Source organism: Chinchilla lanigera, unplaced genomic scaffold, assembly GCF_000276665.1.
Source record: "Chinchilla lanigera isolate Chin_1 unplaced genomic scaffold, ChiLan1.0 scaffold00035, whole genome shotgun sequence".
NCBI lineage: Eukaryota > Metazoa > Chordata > Mammalia > Rodentia > Chinchillidae > Chinchilla > Chinchilla lanigera.
In genome coordinates this window covers 13,100,502-13,121,064 of record NW_004955436.1, presented here as the reverse complement: position 1 = coordinate 13,121,064, position 20,563 = coordinate 13,100,502, and the positions used below count along the sequence as shown (strand labels likewise).

Sequence of the window (20,563 nt, the reverse complement as noted above, 5' to 3'; positions counted from 1 at the left end):
TGTCATAGATAGCTTTGATCAGATTGAGGCAATGACAGTCTCTTCCTATTTTCTGTAGGGTTTTTATCATGAATAAATGTTGGACTTTGTCAAAAGCTTTTTCTGCATCTATTGAGATGATCATGTGATTTTTGTCTTTGGTTCTGTTGATATGGTATGTTACATTTACTGGTTTGCACATATAGAACCAATTTTGCATCCTTAGTATAAATCCTACTTGGTCATGGTGTATAATCTTGATGATTTGCTGCATTCTGTTTCCTAGTATTTTATTGAGTATCTTTGCATCTGTGTTCATTAGGGAGACTGCCATGTAGTTCTCTTTTTTTGTTGGGTCTTTTTCTGGTTTTGGTATCAGAGTAATACTTGCCTCCAGGAATGAATTAGAGAGAATTTCTTTCTTTTCAATTTCGTTGAAGATTTTGAGAAGTGTTGGCACTAAATCTACAATGAATTTCTTGTGGAATTCAGCTGTGAATCCATCAGGACTTGGGTTTTTGTTTGTTGGTAAGATTTTAATCACATTTTCAATTTCATTAATTTATATTGGTTTATTCAGAATTTTTATATCTTATTGATTCAACTTTGGTAATTCATACACATCTAGGAAACAGTCCATTTCTTCTGTGTTTTCCATCTTATGGAAGTAAAGATTTTGAAAGTAGCTATCAGTGATCTTTCAATTTCCATAAGATCTGTAGTGATTTCACCCTTTTCATTCCTTATTGCATGAATTTGAGTTTTTTCTTTCCTTTTTTGATAAGGTTGGCTAAAGGTTTATCAATTTTATTTATTCTTTCAAAGAACCAACTCTTTGATTCATTAATTTTCTGTATTGTTCTCTTCATCTCAGTTGCATTAATTTCTGCCCTGACCTTTACAATTTCCTCCCTTCCTTGGGCTTTGGGCTGGGGTTTTTCTTCTTTTTCTAAAAGTTTGAGGTATAGCATCAAGCTATTTATTTGTTCTCATTCTATTTTCCTGATGTGTTAATTCACTGCTATAAATTTCCCTCTGAGGACTGGATTTAGTGCACCCCACAAAGTCTGGTAAGTTGTATTTGCATTTTTGTTTGTTTGTAGATATTGCTTAATTTCTTCTATAATTCATCTGTGTCCCATTGGTTATTCAGGAGGCTGTTATTTAATTTCCATGTGTTTATGGAGTTTTTGTGATTTCTTTTGTCATTAATTTCCAATTTCATTTCACTATGGTCTGATAACATGCATTGGATAATTTCAACTCCTTTGCATTTACTTAAGCATGATCTATGAGCTAGTATGTGGTCTATTTTAGAGAACATCCTATGTGCAGCTGAGAAGAATGTGTATTCTGATGTTGTGGGGTGGAACACTGTAAAAGTCTACTAAGTCCATTTGTTCACAAGTTTGATTCAGTTCTGTTATTTCTTTGCTGATTTTTTGTCCAGTTGACCTATCTCTTTGTATCAATGGGGTGTTAGGGTCCCTTATTACAATAGTGTTATTAGTTATTTAATTTTTCATGTCTATTAAGATTTGTCTTATATAGTTGGGTGCCCCCATATTTGGTGCACACGTTTATGACTATTATCTCTTCCTCTTGTAGTTTTCCCCTAACCAGCATCATTCTTGCTTTGAAGTTCACATTGTCTGCAGACAGAATAGCTACCCCTGCTTTGCTCTGGACTCCTGTTTCATGGATAATTGTTTTCCATCCTTTCACTTTAAGTCTGAATTTCCTTTTGAGTTAAATGTGTTTCTTGTATACTGCATGTTGTTGGATTTTGTTTCTTGATCCACTCTGCCAGTGTTCTTCTTTTGATTGGTGAATTGAGGTCATTTACATTAATGGTTATGACTGATGTGTGTTGGCTTACCTTTGTCATGTTATTTATTTACCTGTTGTTGGTTTCCAACTTTTTCTCTCTGTTTAATTGCTTGCTCTGCTTGGTGGTACCTTTCTATTGTTCTTGAAATTTTGGTCAAATTTATCTCTTTCTAGAATATATTTTTGTAGTTTTTGTAGGGTTGGTTTTGCACTCATGAAGTTCTTCTGTGTTCTTTGTTGTGGAAATATTTTATTTCTCCATTAATTCTGAAGGCTAGTTTTGCAGGGTATATCAATATGGATTGGAAGTTGTTTTGTTTTAGGGACTAGAATACTTCACTCCAAGCTCTTCTTGACATGATGGTTTGTGTTGAGAAATCTGTCGTGGTTCTGATGGAATCTCTTTTATAGGTGATCTGCTTCTTTTCTCTAACAGCTTTTAAGATTCTGTTCCTTTGATGGATTTCTAGGATCTTGATTATTATATGTTTGAGTGTATATTTATTTCGGTTGTGGTAACTGGAGCTCTATGTGCCTCACTTACCTGTATGTCAGATTCTTTTTTCCATGCTTGGGAAATTTTCTCCTATTACCTTTGCAAATATTCTTTTTATGACATATTTATTGCCTACTGCTCTTTTGTTGACACCTATTACTCTTACTTTGTTTTCTTTACATCATCTTGCAGCTGTTAAATTGGTATTTCATGGTTCCTTGTTATTTCTAAGACACCCTTCTTTTCACAATCATTAGCTGTAGTGCTGTCTTCAAGATCTGAAAGTCTATCTTCAGCTTCATTCAAGTGGTTTTGTCAGCTTTCAATGGAAGTTTTAATTTCTTGGATGTCTCCTTCAATTTTTTCATGCACTCTAGTTCTTTCCTGTATGGTTCATCCCATATTTCCAGCATTTTTCTATGTGCCTCTATTTTTTTATATATGTCTTCTTTAGATGTGCTGAGCAATTCTTTCATTATTGATATTTCATTTTTTACCTGTAAGATTATTTCTGATCTGATTTCTTCTGTGGCCTGATGGAGTCATTTCTTTACTTCAGTTGCATTCATTTCAGAGATTTCAGGTGTGTGACTTCCAAGTTCTCCTATGTCATTGTCTCTAGGATTTGTTCTGTGTGGGGTGGAGTTCTGATATGGCATTTTGCTCCTTGCCCGTGTCATTTTCAATGCTGGAGGTGGAGCACTGAGTCTCATTGTTCCTGGTCAGCTCTCCAAAGGTCCCAAGCATTCCTAGGTATCATGAATTTCAGACTTGCCCCATGGTGGTGGCAGGAGGTGGAGCACCATGTTTGGGATCCCAGGCAGTTCACAGAGTGCACCTAGTTCTCCTGGGGCTCAAATATGCACTGTGATGGTGGCTGGAGGCAGGGCACCAGGTCCAGGACCTCTAGGCAGTTGATGGAGTGTGTGGGGCTTAGAGACACACCGTTATCAACATGGTCTATTTTGGAAAAAGTTCCGTGTAGTAACAGTGTATTTTAAATCCTGTTTTTGAAGGCCAAGAAGTTTTCCCACATGTGATCCAATGAATTGAGGGGTTAAAAATGCAATTAAAAGAGACTGTTTCTGAGAAAAAAAGACTTTAATGAGACATCCAACATATTTAAATTTTCATACATAGGAATATGGAAAGCTTTTTTAACAATAGGATTAATTTCCATTGGTGAAATACTGGTAAATAGAAGGCAATAAATACCTACTACAATCACAGTAACCAATAAATGAAGTTTCATGCTATTATTCAATGATAATTGATCACCCAAGCTGGAGCAGATTTTACAAAGCTATCATGCTCAGTCTCTATATTTAGAATGCAGAGGACAAGCAGAAAAAATTAAGTGAAAGATTTGTTTAATAGTACCAGTAAGTAAATATCCTACAGATTTCACTATTGCACAATTTATTTTTTTTATTTTTTTTTTTGTTTGTTTGTTTGTTTTTTCTCCGGTACCGGGAACCGAACTCACGACCTTGCGCTTGCCAGGCAGGCGCTTTTGCCGCTGAGCTAAATCCCCAGCCCCCAATTGCACAATTTATAATGTGATGTAAATTCAAAGGTAGCTTGAAATTTATCCTATGGGAAAGTGCAAATATCTGTTACAATCCTAAAATTGTGTTAATTTTGAACATGTACTGAGTAATATGAAAATCTAGTCAGTGATAATTTTCTTACTACATTCATTAAAATTTGCACATGTGGGATATTTGCTTAAAGCAACCATGTAGTAAATTATATACATCAATGATCCTATGAATAGACTCTAGAAATCTGGAAAAGGTATTCTGAAAATGTTTAAAGTATCAAAGATAAAATGTCCATCAAGAATTATTTGCTGTCCAGGCATTAAGGAAATTTGGAGAGAGGGATGTAAAGTGCTCAAGAAATATTAAACAATGCCAAAAGAAGCATTTGAGCAGGTGAAGAGTCAAGCAAAGCTTTGACAACCTCAAGGTATTAATGGTAAACTATTAGTTTTTAGATGCTAAGTACAAAGCTGAGACTAGGGCACACTCACTGCCAGTGTTTGTAATTAAACCCTGTGACCCTAGCATTTTTATCAGGGTAAACCTTTCCTCCAAACTATCTCAGTTTGTATAATGGAGTTTCAGATAATGCAAGAATGGTACTTCCTTTATGTACAGAGCAGACACAAGTGCCAGAAGAAAAAATCATCCGAAGTTACTAAGTTAATTTTTCAGACAGCATATCTTAAACTCTGCAAAAATAACCAGGAATGAAAGGGGACATGAAAACACTGCGCAAAACAGCAAAACATGCCAGAATTTATGGGACATAATGGAAGCAGTCCTAAGGGAGAAATTTAGAGATGTGAAGGCCTACATCAGAAAATTAAAACTAGCCCAAATAAACAACTTAATGATGTACCTCAAAGTCCTAGAAGAACAAGAAAAATTGGAATGTAAAAGTGAGATAAGGATAGAAAATATAAACATCAGACCAAAAGTTAAAGAAATTGAGATTAAAAAATTAATATATACAATCGGTGAACTGAAAAGCTGGTTCTTCAGAAGAATAAAGCAAATGAACAAAAATTTTCCCAACCTCAGCAGAAAAGAAAAGACTCAAGTAATGCAATTAGAAATGGAAAGGGTAAAATAAACAGCCCCAGGATCCAGATTATTATTTACACAAATAATTCTCACAAATTAGAGAATTCAGAAGGAATAAATGATTCATAGATACATTTCAAGTACCAGAATTGAAGATTTAAAAACCCTGAGTATACCAATAACAGGAAATTAAATTGGAACAGTAGTACAAAAGAAATCTATGAACTAAGAAAAGCCCAGGTCCTGATGAATTTACTGCTGAACTGCACAAGAACTTTAGGGAAGATCTAATGCCAACAGGCCTGAAAGTCTTTAATGAAACTGAAAGGGAAGGTGTACTCCCTGAAAGCTAGCATTATCCTCATTCTAAAACCAGTCAAGGCATTGAACAGACAAGAGAGATACACGCCAATTTTGCTAATGAACATAGAGGCAAAGATTTGCAACAAGATACTGGCAAGCAGAATACAAAAAATTATCACAAAGATTATACAGCATGACCAACTAGGCTTCAACCCAGGGATGTAAAGGTAGGTTCAATATATGCAAATCAATAAATGTATTATATCATAATAACAGAAGCACTGGCAAAAATCACATGATCATATCAATAGACACAAAATAGGTTTTATGAAATCCAGTATTTATTCATGATAAAAATATTGAAAAAAATAGTTATAGAACCCTACTTCAATGAGATAAAAGCTACTTATGATAAATCTACTTCTAGAATCATATTGAATGGGAGAAAACTGAAAGTTTTCCCTCAAAAATCAGGAACAAGACAAAGATCTATTGTCTCATCACTCCTGTTTGATATAGTACTTGGAACTTTAGCCAGGGAAATCAAGAAAGAGAAAGAAATTAAAGGGATATGTATAGGGAAGAATAAGTCAAACTATCTTTATTCACAAACTACATGATCATTTGTAGAAGACCAAAAATAGTCCACCAAAAGACTCCTGGAGTTAATAACCTAATTTAGCAATGTTTCAGGGTACAAAGTAAATATACAAAAATCAATAGGATTCCTGTACAACAGCAATGAACTCACTGTGAAATTAGTAAAACATTTCAACAACCTCAAGAAAAATTAACACTTAGGAATTAACCTAACCATAGAAATGAAAGATTTCTACAATGTAAACTATACTACTCTGAAAGAGGAGATTGAAGAGCTCATAAGAAAATAGAAAGACATCCCCTGTCCCTTGATAGGCAGATACAATACAGTCATATTTGCCATACTTCTAAAACTGATGTATAAATTTAACAAAATCTCAAGCAAAATAAGCAAAGCGTTGCTCACATAACTAGAAACAGCAGTCTTAAAATTCATAAAGAACCACAAGTCACCCAGAATAGTAAAAGCAATTCTGGAAATCCAGGAAGCATCACAACCTCAGATTTGATATACTACAAAGCTGATAAAAACAACATGGTATCAGCACAACAACAAACACGTAGATCAGTGGAACAGAATGCTGGATCTAGAATCAAAGCAAGGAACATTCAGCCATCTTATCTTTGCTAGAGGAACCAAAAGCACACACTGGAAGAAACATAGCTTCTTTAACAAATAGTGCTGGGGGGGCTGGGGATTTAGCTCAGCGGCAAAAAAGCGCCTGCCTGGCAAGCGCAAGGTCGTGAGTTCGGTTCCCGGTACCGGAGAAAAACCAAAAAAAAAAAACAAAACAAAACAAAAAAACAAATAGTGCTGGGGAAACTGGTTATCCACATGCAGAGGACTGAGTCTACACCCACATATCTCACCATACTAAACTAAAATCAAAATGGATCAAAGGTCTAAATGTTAAAACAGAAACACTGACTCTTCTGGAAGACAAAATAGATCAATCTCTTAAAGACATAGGCATAGGCAAGAACTTTACAAACAGAATCCCAGTGCTGCCAAGAAACAGTCACCCATGAGATCATATGAAATAAAAAAGCTTCTGCACAGCAATGGAAACAACCAACACAGTGAAAAGACAGTCTACAGAAAAAGAAAAAAATTTAGCCCTATTCCTCAAATGTAGGATTAAATCTAGACTATATAAAGAACTCAGTAAAATTAGTCCAACAAAATAAAGGACACAATCAAAAAATGCACAAATGAAATGAACAGACACTTCTCAGAAGTAAAAATGGTCAGTAAATACATCAAAAAACTCAACAGCACTGGCCTTTAGAAATTTTCTAATTAAAACAGTACTGAGACTCCATATACTCCAGAAAGAATGGTTGTCATCAAGAAATCAAATAATGACAAATTCTGGTGAGGCTATGGGGAAGAAGACATCCTTTACATGTTTGGTGTGAAATATAAACTAGTACAACCTCAATGAAAATCACTATGGAGTTTCTTCAAAAAACTAACACTAATAATTGTATTTGATGCAGCTATTCTCCTGCAGGTATCTTCCCAAAAGTTCAAAGGAATCATATTACAGAAATAAATGCATAACCGTGTTTATATCAGCACAATTCATAATGGCTAAATCTTGGAAGCCGCCTATATTCATTCAATATTCCAGTCATTCATCTGCTAATTGACATATGTAAATTAGCAGGTGAATGAATATAGACATTTTGGTATTTCTACTCTACCATAAAGAATGACACCTTGACTCATTTGTAGAAAAATAGATGCACCTTGAGACCATAATGTTAAGTGAAATAAATAAATCAGACACACAGTCCAAGTATCACTTACTTTCTCTTATAAACACCAAAATATAAATAAAAGAGCAAAATCTAAGATAGGTTGTAAGAAGGAGGGTGATAGATGGTTTTCAGATAGGAAGGAGATGATGAAGTGGAGGAGTGGGGAGGGAGTGGAGGGAAGGAGAATGAGAAGAGGACTGAGACGTGCTGTGTGTATGTATCAACTCCTCAAGGGAGTGTAAACCTTATGTAATGCAAACACACACTAATAAAAAATATACACTGAGAAACTCTTATTTTGAATAGGTTGAAAAGGGGTGTAAACACCAAAACATAACCAAATACCAGGACTGTTCTCACAGAGACAGAAACTAACTAAAGAGATCTCCATAGTAGCGACGGTGTTTCTCTACCCTAACTGATCCCTAACCCACAGTGCAAAATCATTATATATGTGAAAAAGCAAAGCAATAACAAATTCCCCTAAGCCTCTAACTCCCGAAATCTGATCTCCTGGATACAAAAGTAAGGTAGCTATAGGCAAAGAACTCAAAAACCAAATGGCCAAAACATTTAAAGTGATAAAGAAGAAACATATAAGCAAATGCATGAAGTACTTAACAAGCTCAAAGAGTACTTAATTGGATAGAAGAAAGTGTCTCACATGTAAAATATTCAATGACCTTAAAGAAGAAATAAACAGTAAACTGAGTTAAGCAAGACAATATATGATATGAATGACCATTTCTAAAAGAGTCACTATGTATTAAAAAATAAAGCAGAGATACACATGAGAAAATGTTTGAGTATTTTTTTCATTAGTACATGTTTGTAGTACATAATGTTTACATTGCAGATGTGGAGTTGCTACATGTACCCTACACAACTTGTCTCCCTTTTTCATCCTCTTTCCCTTCCCTATTTCCCCTCCCTTCATCTCTTGAGCTCCCTTATTTGAGAAAGATATATCTCCCCAATTCCCATTATCTAGCTTTTATTTTGCTTTTTTTTTTATAATTTGGTTTCCTATATAAATTATTAGAAATCATGGGTAGCACATTTTGACTAATGTGAAGACAGCTGTAGTAACAGAAATGAAAGAGAAGATGAATGTAGTAGAATATAAACATAATCATACACTAAAAAAGACAATATGCAAGTTGCATGCAACAGCTACTAGATAGCTAAAAGAAGGCCAACCACAGAATTGTAGAAATAATAGAAAAATTAGATGACTCAGAATGTATAAAATAATTATTCATTGAACTCAGAGAAAAGGAAACATTGCAAATCTAGGAAAGGATGCAATATTGAAGTATAAGAGCATATAGAACCCCAAACAGTCATAACAAGAAAAGACCACTCCATGATACATTATAATAAAGTTTCAACAAAAGGAGAAAATACTGAAAGCTGATAGAGATTAACAGCAAGTAACCTATAAGGGAAAAGCCATCAGAATAACTGCAGGTGTCTCAGCAAAGTTTTTGAAAGCCAGAATAAATCTAAATAACCTGAACAAAAGTTTTTTCCAGATCCAAAAGAAAATAATTTTCATCTATTTACTTTTGTCAGCGCAGCTAATCTCATAAAAACAGAACTTCTGGACTTAATAGGAGAGATAGGTACCCATAGCCAGGGACCTCAATACCAGCCTCAAATAGGTCAACTAGAAAAAAAAATCAACAAAGAAACATCAGAGTTAAGCCACAACATTCAACAAAGACTTAGCAGTTATTTATAGAGTGTTTTACCCAACAACAACAGAATACAGATTTTTATCAATATTTATGTGGAGAATTTTCCAAGTAGATCATATCTTCAGCCATAAAGCATGCTTAAATTAATACAAAAGAATTGAAATAATCACATGTATTGACTGGATCATAATGGAATGAAGCTAGAAATATAAAGCAAAAGAAACCACAGGAAGTATACAAACATATGGATATTAACTAACACATTATTGAAAAATCAATGGGTCACAAGAGAAACCAAAAAGAAATAAAAAAGTTACTAGAATCAAATGACAATAGAAGCACAATAGATCAATGCCTGTGGGACATAATGAAAGCAGCTCTCAGAGGAAAGGTTATAGATGTTCAAGCACACATGAACAGAATGCCCCCAAATAAATAAGTTCATGATGTATCTCAAGGTCCTAGAAAGACAAGAAAAGTATAAGCCAGAAATTAATACAGGAAAGTAATAAAAAAGATTGAGGTGAAAATTATTGAAATTGAGATGGGGAAGACAATAAAAGGGCCAATGAATCAAAAAGTTTGTTCTTGGAAAGAATAGGAAGGGGATCAGGCAAAGGAAAAGACAGGAGAGACAAAGGAAGAGGGAAGTGAAAAGAACCAAGATACAATATGCGTGCGAAACAGTTCCCCATGATGAGTGTACCTACTGTACATTCACCTAGTATCACAAAAGATAGTAAGTAGATAAATCTGAAAAACAAAAATCAATGATAGAATGGATTAAGAGCTTCTCTGAAGTCGTTTTAATGACCTCATGAGAATCATTAATAGGCATTTCTCACAAACATGAAAATGATGATGCATAATAATTAATCAGAATAAACAATATGTTTTTAAATTCCCAAAGAGGCTTGTCAGGACATATTATTTCCATCTCAATCATTGGAAAGCACCAAATGCCATTAGCAAATTAGAAGGACACGTATTTGATTTTGGCATAAGCACAAGAGTTATTTAAAGGGTCTCACATGCCACTTTGCTATGGGATTCAATCTTAGCAGCATTAGATATTTGGGATCATTAAGCTACTTTCCTGAGGGAATAGAGTGTTTAGAACATTGCCCTCACTTTGTTTAATTGGGATAAGAATCCTATTAAAAGGTGGCACTCAGATGCACTAGAAAACAGATGTTTCCTTTTGAAGACAAACACTGCTGAGATACAAAAGCATAGGTAAGAAAGAGGAACTTTAAAATATAAATAAACAGCAATTTATGCAATAATGAAAGTTGATTGCCTATGTATTAGAAAGGAAATAATTTTATCAGAAGAAGACAATAAGTTTTTAAGAATTGGAATAAGGTACAAAGAAAAGGAAAAAATTATTACATTACTTGTAATTATTGAGTATTTTGTAATTTCTGAGGAGTTTTGCAGACAGGAACTGCACACTTAGCCGTTGAAGATGACTCCACTGTCAGGTGTAGAGAGAAATGTGAGTGGTAACCTGACCCCTCCTGCAGCTGTCCAGCTGTGCTACGAAAATGTGAACAGATCCTGCATCAAAGCGCCCTACTCCCCGGGCCCCCGCCTGCTTCTCTACCTGGTGTTCGGCTCCGGGGCTGCGCTGGCTGTCTTTGGAAACCTGCTGGTGATGACTTCCATTCTCCACTTCAAGCAGCTCCACTCCCCAGCCAACTTTCTGATCGCCTCTCTGGCCTGTGCTGACTTCTTGGTGGGGACGACTGTGATGCCCTTCAGCATGGTCAGGTCTGTGGAGAGCTGCTGGTACTTTGGGGATAATTTCTGTAAATTGCACTCTTCCTTTGATGGCTGCTTCTGTTACTGCTCTATCTTCCACCTGTGCTTTATCTCCATGGATAGATACATTGCTGTCACTGACCCTCTGGTCTACCCAGCCAGATTCACTCTTTCTGTGTCTGGCATGTGTATCGCTTTCTCCTGGCTGCTTGCAGTTGTCTTCAGCTTTTCTGTTTTTTACACAGGGGCAAATGAATCTGGGCTGGAGGAACTAGTGAGCGCCCTCACCTGTGTGGGAGGATGTCAGGTTGCAGTTAATCAAAACTGGGTCTTGATCGACTTTCTATTATTTTTTATCCCCACGCTTGTGATGATAAGTGTTTACTCCAAGATTTTCCTGATAGCTAAGCAACAGGCTAGGAAAATTGAAAGTCTGAGCGATAAAACCGCAAAAACAACAGACAGCTACAAAGACAGGGTGGCCAGGCGGGAGAGAAAAGCAGCAACAACCTTGGGAATTGCGGTGATTGCATTTCTGATCTCATGGTTGCCCTACTTCATCGATTCCATCATCGATGCCTTCCTGGGTTTCATCACACCCACATACGTGTATGAAATATTAGTTTGGATCGTTTACTACAACTCAGCAATGAACCCCTTGATTTATGCTTTCTTTTATCCTTGGTTTCGCAAAGCTGTCAAACTTATTGTTACAGGTCAAGTCTTCAGAGAGAATTCCTCAACAACAAAGTTGTTTTCTCAATAGTTTTTGTTTTGATGGGCGAGTTGAAAAGTTTCATAGTAATCACACTACGGGGAAAAGATATGGTCATCCGTGTCCCGAGTCTTAGTGTAAAATAATATGCTATGGTTCTTTGATCTTGAGTAAGCCCAGATTACACTCAAGTGCAAAATGTTTTGGTAAATATAACATTAAAACCCAAATTTAAGGAGAACCACATCACCTGAGGCCAACTCTGCCATTTATTCCTACAATCTTGGGCTACTGAGATCTCTGTGAGTTTCTTAAATGTTAGGTTAATAACCTTTCCCTTATTATATCCCTGATAATATTTAACCAAAAATGGATATAAGACCTACTGAAGAATATTTTAAATTCTGATGATTGGCTTTTATGGGTTTAGATAAGTTTAATTCATGGATATATATCTTCTCTATGTAGCATTTCATTAATGTAAACTGACTAAAGGAAAGGTACAAAGGTGATAGATGTGTTCAGACTAGCCTTAGAGTTTGCACTGCTGATGTCAGGTCTGTATATTGAAAAATATATCAGGGTCAGGATTAATAAGTCAAGAGTAAATCTATTAATTAATATCAGTTCCATTATTTACAAAGAAAGAGAAAACTGGTGTCACAAATGAAATATTCACATGTTCAGTGAGATTTTTTATTACAAGTACTGCACTCTTCAAAAACATTACATGAATGTTACATTGCATATTGTTATCTTCAAAGTAATTGCTCAGATTACTGGATATAAGCATGCAAAATTGGTCAAAAAATTGAGCATTAACTGTTCCTTTCAATAAATCAATAGAAATTAGTAATACAATTATGTTAGCTATCTTTTGTATATATGTATATTTCTTTCATGTATCGTTTTTAATTTTTTAATTCTTTTTAAAAATTATTTACTCTCTTTAAAATAAAAAAATACTTGAAGCTCAGAAACTTTACAAGTTATTATATGCCTAAACTAGGAAGCATAAGATTCTTACAATTTAACCACATTTCTAAGCTAATTTATTATGCAATTTTTGAATTGTTCCAAATATTTGTAGAACTTTTCAAAGTTATACTTGAAAGTATAAATCTAAATATATTCAAAGAGAGAAAGAACACTGAGATAAAGTGTATAATGCCAAGGTAATAACTTAGGTGGAAAAATACTTTTCAATAAAACAGCTCGAAAACAGGTAAATTATGTAATTCATGACACTCTACACACACCAAGTAATTAGAAATGAATTGCTCTTGGTGTTCAGGTCAGAGGACCTTTTGTGCTATGAATAACACAAATAAGTTGCTGGCTTCTATTCTGGATTAGTTTCTCTTAGACTAATTTATTAATTTATTTTGGGTTTTTTTTTTTTTGAGACAGGGTCTCACTATGCAGTTCTGGCCGGCCTTGAGCTCACTTTGTAGCCTACGCTCACTTTGAACGTGCAATGATCCTCCTGCCTCAGCCTCCTGAGTGCTGGGATTACAAACATATGGCACCATGCGCAAACTTTTTCCTGTTTTACTAATTTTTCTTTTTATTAGGACATGTGTACAGTTTATGATGATCACATTCCTCTCGGGCAGCTGGCACAGGTACACCACACATGTTTTTCATCCTCCTCTGGTCTCTCCCTCTGCCCCTCTATCTCTCAGTTCCCTTAAAGGCCTCTCTCCCTATTTCCTATTACCCAACTTTATTTTGTTCTTTATTAATTAATTAATTGGGTTTGAACATAAGAGAAACAGTGCAATATTTAAGCTTCTTACAGGCAACAAATTTTTAAAATCAGAGCATCATATCTTTGGGAAAGGAAGAAATACATATAAAAATGTTCTTGCTATTTTCTCTAATTTCTACTTAGTCACATATCAATATTATTTATTATTAGCGCATGATTTCTTCTATTATTAAATAATTGCTTTGAATAGCTAAATCTTTCTTATACTGTAATATTTCTGATTTTACTGTGCTTGTGAATAACTTTATCTCTTTATGTACTTTACAGGTAATTAAGTGCACCTTAGATGCATGTCATTACTCAAAATTCTTGAGTCCGGGTTAAATACCATCGACTTATTTTGATTTTAGTGGTTTCAATAACAATAACAGTTTCTGAATAAAATTAATAGAAAAAAAACACATATGCATGCATACAGTATGTCCAGTGCTCTTTTGTATGTATCTATTTTCCTGGCATAATTACATTATTTCTTCAAAAAGGTTTGTGAAATATAAAATAAATTTTTCTAACCCAGTTCTTCTCACTATAAAAGTGATAGGTCTGAGAGATTGATTCCAGATTATTGTTTATGTGTAGCAAAGGATTTCAAGAATATACCCGATGGTAAAGAAGAAAAAAAGAAATTACTTAAAAAGCAGCTATTTTTATGGAAATTAATAGGGAAGATGTGCTCTGCGTGTGCAGGTTTGCACCAACAGAAAAAAGAAAGTGACACAAAGATGAATAAGAGTGTCTCTCATTGCATCTGTCTGGATATGACCACTGGAAATACTTACAGGGTGCAGAGATGTCTCAGATGCATGTAGTAACATGCTTCTCCCACATTTCACTCTGCTTTAATCACATGCATGACATGCACTCACTAGTTACAAATCTTTCATGAATTTCCAGTGGGGAAAAGGTTATTTACTGTAGTTCACGCTGCAGGATCTCACACACATGTGCTCTGGCCTGTAATTTTAGAGATTTCCTGGTATTTGTTATTCTTATTTCTGCTTCTGGCCCTGGGGTATTGCCCAAATTCAGGTGGATGCGGAGGAAATGGTCCCACAGCTGCAACTGTGCTAGCTGTACTAGAAGGAGTTTGTGTTACTTGAATTATAATATTAATTATAACTAGATTTTTAATTCTGTCAAAAAATGTCTCACAATGTTAAATCATTTCTCTCTAAACTTTCAGGAACAAGTATACTTATAAGAAGGAAATAGACTATACTTAAGCTACCTTTCTTTGGTTCATTGTTCTTGGAAGTGTTTTAAGATTTGCTTTCTATACCACCTCTGTGCTCCAGATGGATACTTTGTATCTGAAGCCTTAGACCTGTCTAATCTCGGGAAAATCGTTCTTCTGGATTGCTCTTCGTACATTCATCTTTTTTTTCTCTCTGATTGTTATTTCTAGAACTTGGATTTTTTCTCTAGTTCTGTTGGCAAGAGTAACTCTTTCCTCTCTGGCTACTTTCTGTGTGTATTGGGTGGTGTGTTTGCTTGGTTTTTAATTATTTATTTATCTATTTATTCTTTTTGAGACGGTGTCCTGCTATGCAGTTCAGGCTGGCCTTGAACTCACTTTGTAGCCCAGACTGGTTTTGAATTCGCAGCAGTCCTCGTGCCTCAGCCTCACAAGTGCTGGGATTACAGGTGTGCACCACCATGCTCAGCTAATGTCTGCTTGGCTTTTAAGATCAACTTCATCCCCTCGATTTTCAGATATGTACTTTGGGACATTTTAGTGAAATTTCAGGAATATTATGATAAAATTATGTGCCCAATTTCCTGATTTTTAGATGATGTATATCCAGTCAGCCTTCTCACCTGTTAAAATGGTAAAATGCTCATCAGTTACAGGAGGAAATCATACAAATCCTCATGCAATCTGACTCCTTTCTCACCCCTCTCTACCTGCTTTAGAATCCATAATCTGACAGACCAAAGCAAGGCAACGGAAGGTGTCTCAAAGCCTTGCTTTAGCTCTCAAGATAGTGGACATTCTGATTTACCATTTCCCATATGTTATTATGGTTTTGTGTTGTCTGAATACAGAATCTGAGTACTGATCTAGAAGTTAAGTGATCACAACTTGTATAGTACTCCAACAGTACATTTTCTCATTGACAGTGTAGACAAAAAGAAGAAATTTAAGAAGACTCTCATATTACTAAAATATTATTTATTTTCTATTAAATCAGTGAAACATTTCAAGATGTATGCCATTACGGTGTAAAGTAGTCCTCAAATTATTAACAAAAGTTGAGCAATTAGATTCTAGTGTCATGAAATTCATTCTTCCCTCTAGCTATACTGTGAAGCCTGACATGTCATGTGTACCTACAGGCTAAATTACCTATGTCACAAATGCAAAATGGCTGAACCATTTTATCCCTTCCTTCATGTAAATCTGCTCTGTTGACGCTCCTTTTCTCATCGTTAGTAACCCTTTGGAAATATTTCATAGCCTTCCCCTCAATTTCTGGTTTAACCCCCCCCTCAAAATCCATTCAAATTAAGATTAAAACTTAGAAATCTTACACAGCTTAGCACTGTATCCTTTCTGCTCATGCCATCCATGCCTAGACACTGGGACCTACACAAAGGGGATGGAGTCTTAGTTTTTTATTCTTCTCTCCTCTCTCCTTTTGTTCTCAGAGCCTCGCAGTAGCCAGAATAGGACAGAAATGGAATAAAGATAATATTGTCAAAGGGATAAAGTTCTTATCATGTCTAGTAGTGTTACAGCCTCAATGAGCAATATCCACAGTGTAGCAGCCTCTCCAACATAGGCTCTCTGATGAGGAGATATCCTCAAATAGATATGGTTTGAGTAGAATAATGTATTCTTTTTTTTTCCCCTCCGGTACCAGGAACCGAACTCACGACCTTGCGCTTGCCAGGCAGGTGCTTTGCCACTGAGCTAAATCCCCAGCCCCCAGAATAATGTATTCTTATTTGTGGGAAGCTTGCCCACTGCACAGACCCTTCAAGTGAGTGAACCCTCCAGTGGACCCCTTTGCATGTCCCTCTAAAATCTTTTCATGAGATGAAATAGCATGAGCCTTTGTATCTTGGGTGATATTGTCCAGGGGGTTATGCCTTTGAAGAAGGTATGGAGGACTCCAGTTTTGTCCTCAAGTAAGCCTCCTCACAGAATAATATACCTGTGCTCATTTTAAGTAGAAAAAGGTTAATATTGGAGAGTGTAGTGGAAGGAGAGTGTATTGTCAGTGGAAAGAGCACACCCTATCACTGATCCAGACACCAAAGATATATGAATCTTCCACAGCCTAGAAAACAGGTAGAAGACAAGACTTGGCCCATCCTGCAGCCTCCACATTAAGGGTGGTTCTAGGGTCTGTGTTGTATCACACACAAGTTGAGAGGGAGGCTGGAAAAAATCAAAACAACACTGAGCAGTCACAGGCTTGTGGATGCTGTGACTGAGACTGCTACACAGGACTGTCCTCAACGCTGACCTGGTTTCTCTTCTGCAAGGACAATGCCACCAAGCGAGGATTCCAGGCAGACCAAATTTGGTTTGAAAGTACTTCCCTCTTTTCCTTCTACTCTTCTTCTCCCTATAGACTAGAAACAGAAAAGGAGAGTAGAATGTGAAGTAAAGAAGCAGACATTTCCCTTTCCCTAAACCAAATCTTTCCCTGAGTCTGCACCTGGCTTAGAAGGAGGTAGGGAGGAGGTCATGGGTATTCACACAGATTAGGATTGATGTTGAACAAAATTGAAATTTTCAACTCTTGATGTGACTGGATAGTATGAATTATGGCTGAGGAGCAACAAAAAGGTGAGAGTAAATTTGCTACAGAATCTCTGTAGGAGTAGAGTAAACAAAAGTTCATATTATTTATCACCTAATATTGAGTATTTTATAGGCAGTTCAGTTAACTATATCTCTAAGTAACAATTTTCAAGCATAAGTGAATTATATACGGAGTGAGGTAAGGACTAACTCATGTATTCATTATCTTGTAGAACTGTTTGACTATTACTCAAGTTGATTTCATGCGATAAATGCCCTCTGGACTTTCTTTACCTTAACACCTCATCCCTCAGTCTGACTTTAGTTCCCTCCAGCCTCTAATCCAGAGGCAAAGTACACAGCATCACTCTCCCCTTTCTCTCACTGTCTTCTAAGCGTGGGCACTGCCTAGAGCACAGGGCATCATTATCACATGAGAAATATTTCACACGCTCCATCACTCGGGAGATGGTTTGGTTAAGGGGCTCTCACTGTACGAATGTCTTTGAGCCACTTACTCCTGCAAACTAAAGTCAGTTGGAGAAATGACTCCAACAGCTTTAGCTGATGCAAGAATAAGAGTTTACCTGTAAATCCTATCCAGTGTATCAGAATCAGAAACTGCTGCAAACAGGACTTCGGTCGTCTTGGTCTGATCTGTTGCAAAACCATTGACTGAAGATGTTTTTACAAGCAAGAGGGGAAGCACTGAAGAGGCCTTGGGCAGAGCCTCCAGCTACATCCCACCTCAGCACTGGGCACGGTGTGCTGTCTTAACAACACCAAACACGAGGGTATAGATTTTCCTAGATTTTCTGCTATTAAATTTTGATTACAGTACTTGAAAGTCTACAAATTTGAAGCAGCGTTTTGTTTAACCCAATTTTGGAAACTCCGTTTTCTGCAGTTGGTCATCCTCCTGCTTCTGTACCAACACAAGCATTGTGCTCCTCCTCTGCAGTGCTTGTGAGACTCTGGATTCACAGGTCTGCTTCTCCACACACTCATGTTGTTTGCTTCCCTCTCAAAATCTCAAGTGTCCTGAGAGTAGAGGTTGCATTTTGCTCAGTACTTTATACTCAATTACAGGCATCAACTGGCTATGATTTGAAAAGATAATTAATTCATCATTTTAGACTGATAATGGGAGATACACAGTTTTGGAAAGTCCTGTTTTTATGTATGACAAGGAGAATTTACTTTGTAAATTAATTCTATCATTCAAATGTTTGCTATAATGTTACATCAAAATTTATGTTACATTTCATATATCTCAATTCTAAACTGATATTGAATTTGGCTTTGTTCCCTTAAATACATTATTTGTATAATTTTTTTTACACACTGGGATAAACTGGAGCAGCATTGGTATATTTTGGAATCTCTAACTTAGATTGAATATTAAATTGAGTGGTACATTTTACTGATACTGAATTATTTTAATCCTGTTTTGCAGCAGGACTGTAAGATTCTCTAACTCTTCTAAGTATTAATTATGTGCTGTATTTAGAGACTTTGGAAGCTATCAAGAGTATTTCCCAAAATCAATTTCCCTTTCCTGTACCCAACAAGAATTAACTCAAGTGTTTTTTTTTTTTTCTTTTCTTTTCTTTTCTTTTTTTTTCTTGAGACAGGGTCTCACTACGTAGTCCAGGTTGGCCTTGAGCTTAGTGATTCTCCTGCCTCAGCCTCTCAAGTGCTGGGATCACAGATGTGCACCACAACACCAGTAACAATGTTTCTTAGTAGAAGAAGATCTTTAGGAACAGAAGTTTGAGAATTCCATGAGGAAAGGTGGATGAGAAGTATTTCAGTCTAGAGTATGCCTAATATTAGTGAGGCAGTTTCAATTAGCAAAGCCTTGGGGTGCGACCTGAGAGCTTCCTGAGTAGAAGTCGAGCAAATCCACAGTCTTCTCGGATGCCTCATGCTGTGGATATCTGAACCCCAGGGTGACTGAATCCTACACAGATGGTCCTGGGCATCACCTGCTTGGGACAGGTCCCGAGGGCGCTGGTAGAGAGTGACAATGGTATGGATGCCAATTACAGAAATGTCAGAGAATTGCCGAGAGTGGAAGACTTCTAGGCAGTGTTTTTGTTACACGAAGACAAATGAGGTGACTGGCAAAGGAAATTTTAAAAACAAGAGCAAAATGAAGGGTTCGGGTTACTTTTTGCTGGAAAAGGAGTTAGAAAGTCAAGGAGTGTACTTTTCAGGTTCCCGGTCTTTGACCTTACAGTTCTTTTACAACTTATCCTTTCCTCAGCTATAAAGAGGAGGCTGAGCACAAAGCACCAGCACTAGACCTGTGCCTGGGGCATGAGTGTCCCGAGAGGAGGCTCCCTTCTCAGCAAGGCTGGGAGGAGCACCTACCTCCCTTTCCGTGGTGGAGGGGGCTGTTAAGTCTGCACCACAGATGTGCACCACAACACCCAGTTCAAGTGTTTCTTAGTAGAAGAAGATCTTTAGGAACAGAAGTTCTAAGTCTTAGAATTACAGAAATGCATTGGATTGCCTAAGATACTGAAAAAGAGCATCCATTACCTCTAATAAGAGGACCAGGACATTCTCTGGAGAAAAAAGAGAAAAGGAGTAAACCCTAGATTTGCTCAGATTTATTTCATGTAAGTGGCAAAAGCAACCCTATAGGTAAATATAAATCACTATAGAAACTTAAATGACATTTACAGCAAACTGAAGAATGTGTGAGTTAAATTTTTACGTCATCAAATATGTTTTTTTTCTCTTCCTTTGAATACACTGACCTCTGCGTGAATCAAAACTGCTTGGAAAGGTGCACAGAGAGATGATGAAGTTTTATCCCTGGGAACATGTCTCGTGCTGCTCCACACAAGATTCGCATGTGACAGCAACTCAAGACTTTGCAGTCCCGGTGATCCCTATGTCTCATCTCCGGTACTCGGTATATGCTGGCCTTTCTTTCTGGAGACCTTTCCTTCCCCCCTTTCACCTTTGATTTCTTTCCTCTACCCACTAGACCTATCTTGGTGTCTCAGATTGAAGTTGGATAGTAAATAAAATATACTGCTGAGATTTAATTTATTCAAACATTTTATTAAAATACAAGTAATTCATCGGGAGAAATGGTGGGAGATGGATTTAGTTTGTTTCCTTGAGGAGGGGACTCAAGGACAAAATTCCAGTGGAGGAGGTTGTGCCGGAGGAAAAGGAAAGAGGAACGCAGGTGGGGGGAGAGACCTGGGAGGGAAAGCGGCCAGTGGGAGGGGCTGCAGCAGCGTGGAGAGGATCCTCTGGCAGGGGAACCTGACAGC

General features: G+C 36.6%; 1 protein-coding gene across 1 annotated transcript; it reads left to right on the top strand.

Moving 5' to 3' along the window:
- Positions 1-10,731: 10,731 nt before the first annotated feature.
- LOC102004852 (trace amine-associated receptor 7a-like) lies at positions 10,732-11,793 on the top strand. Its single transcript, XM_005389306.1, has one exon. It carries the CDS (start codon positions 10,732-10,734, stop codon positions 11,791-11,793), a length of 1,062 nt encoding a protein of 353 aa, XP_005389363.1.
- Positions 11,794-20,563: the final 8,770 nt, after the last annotated feature.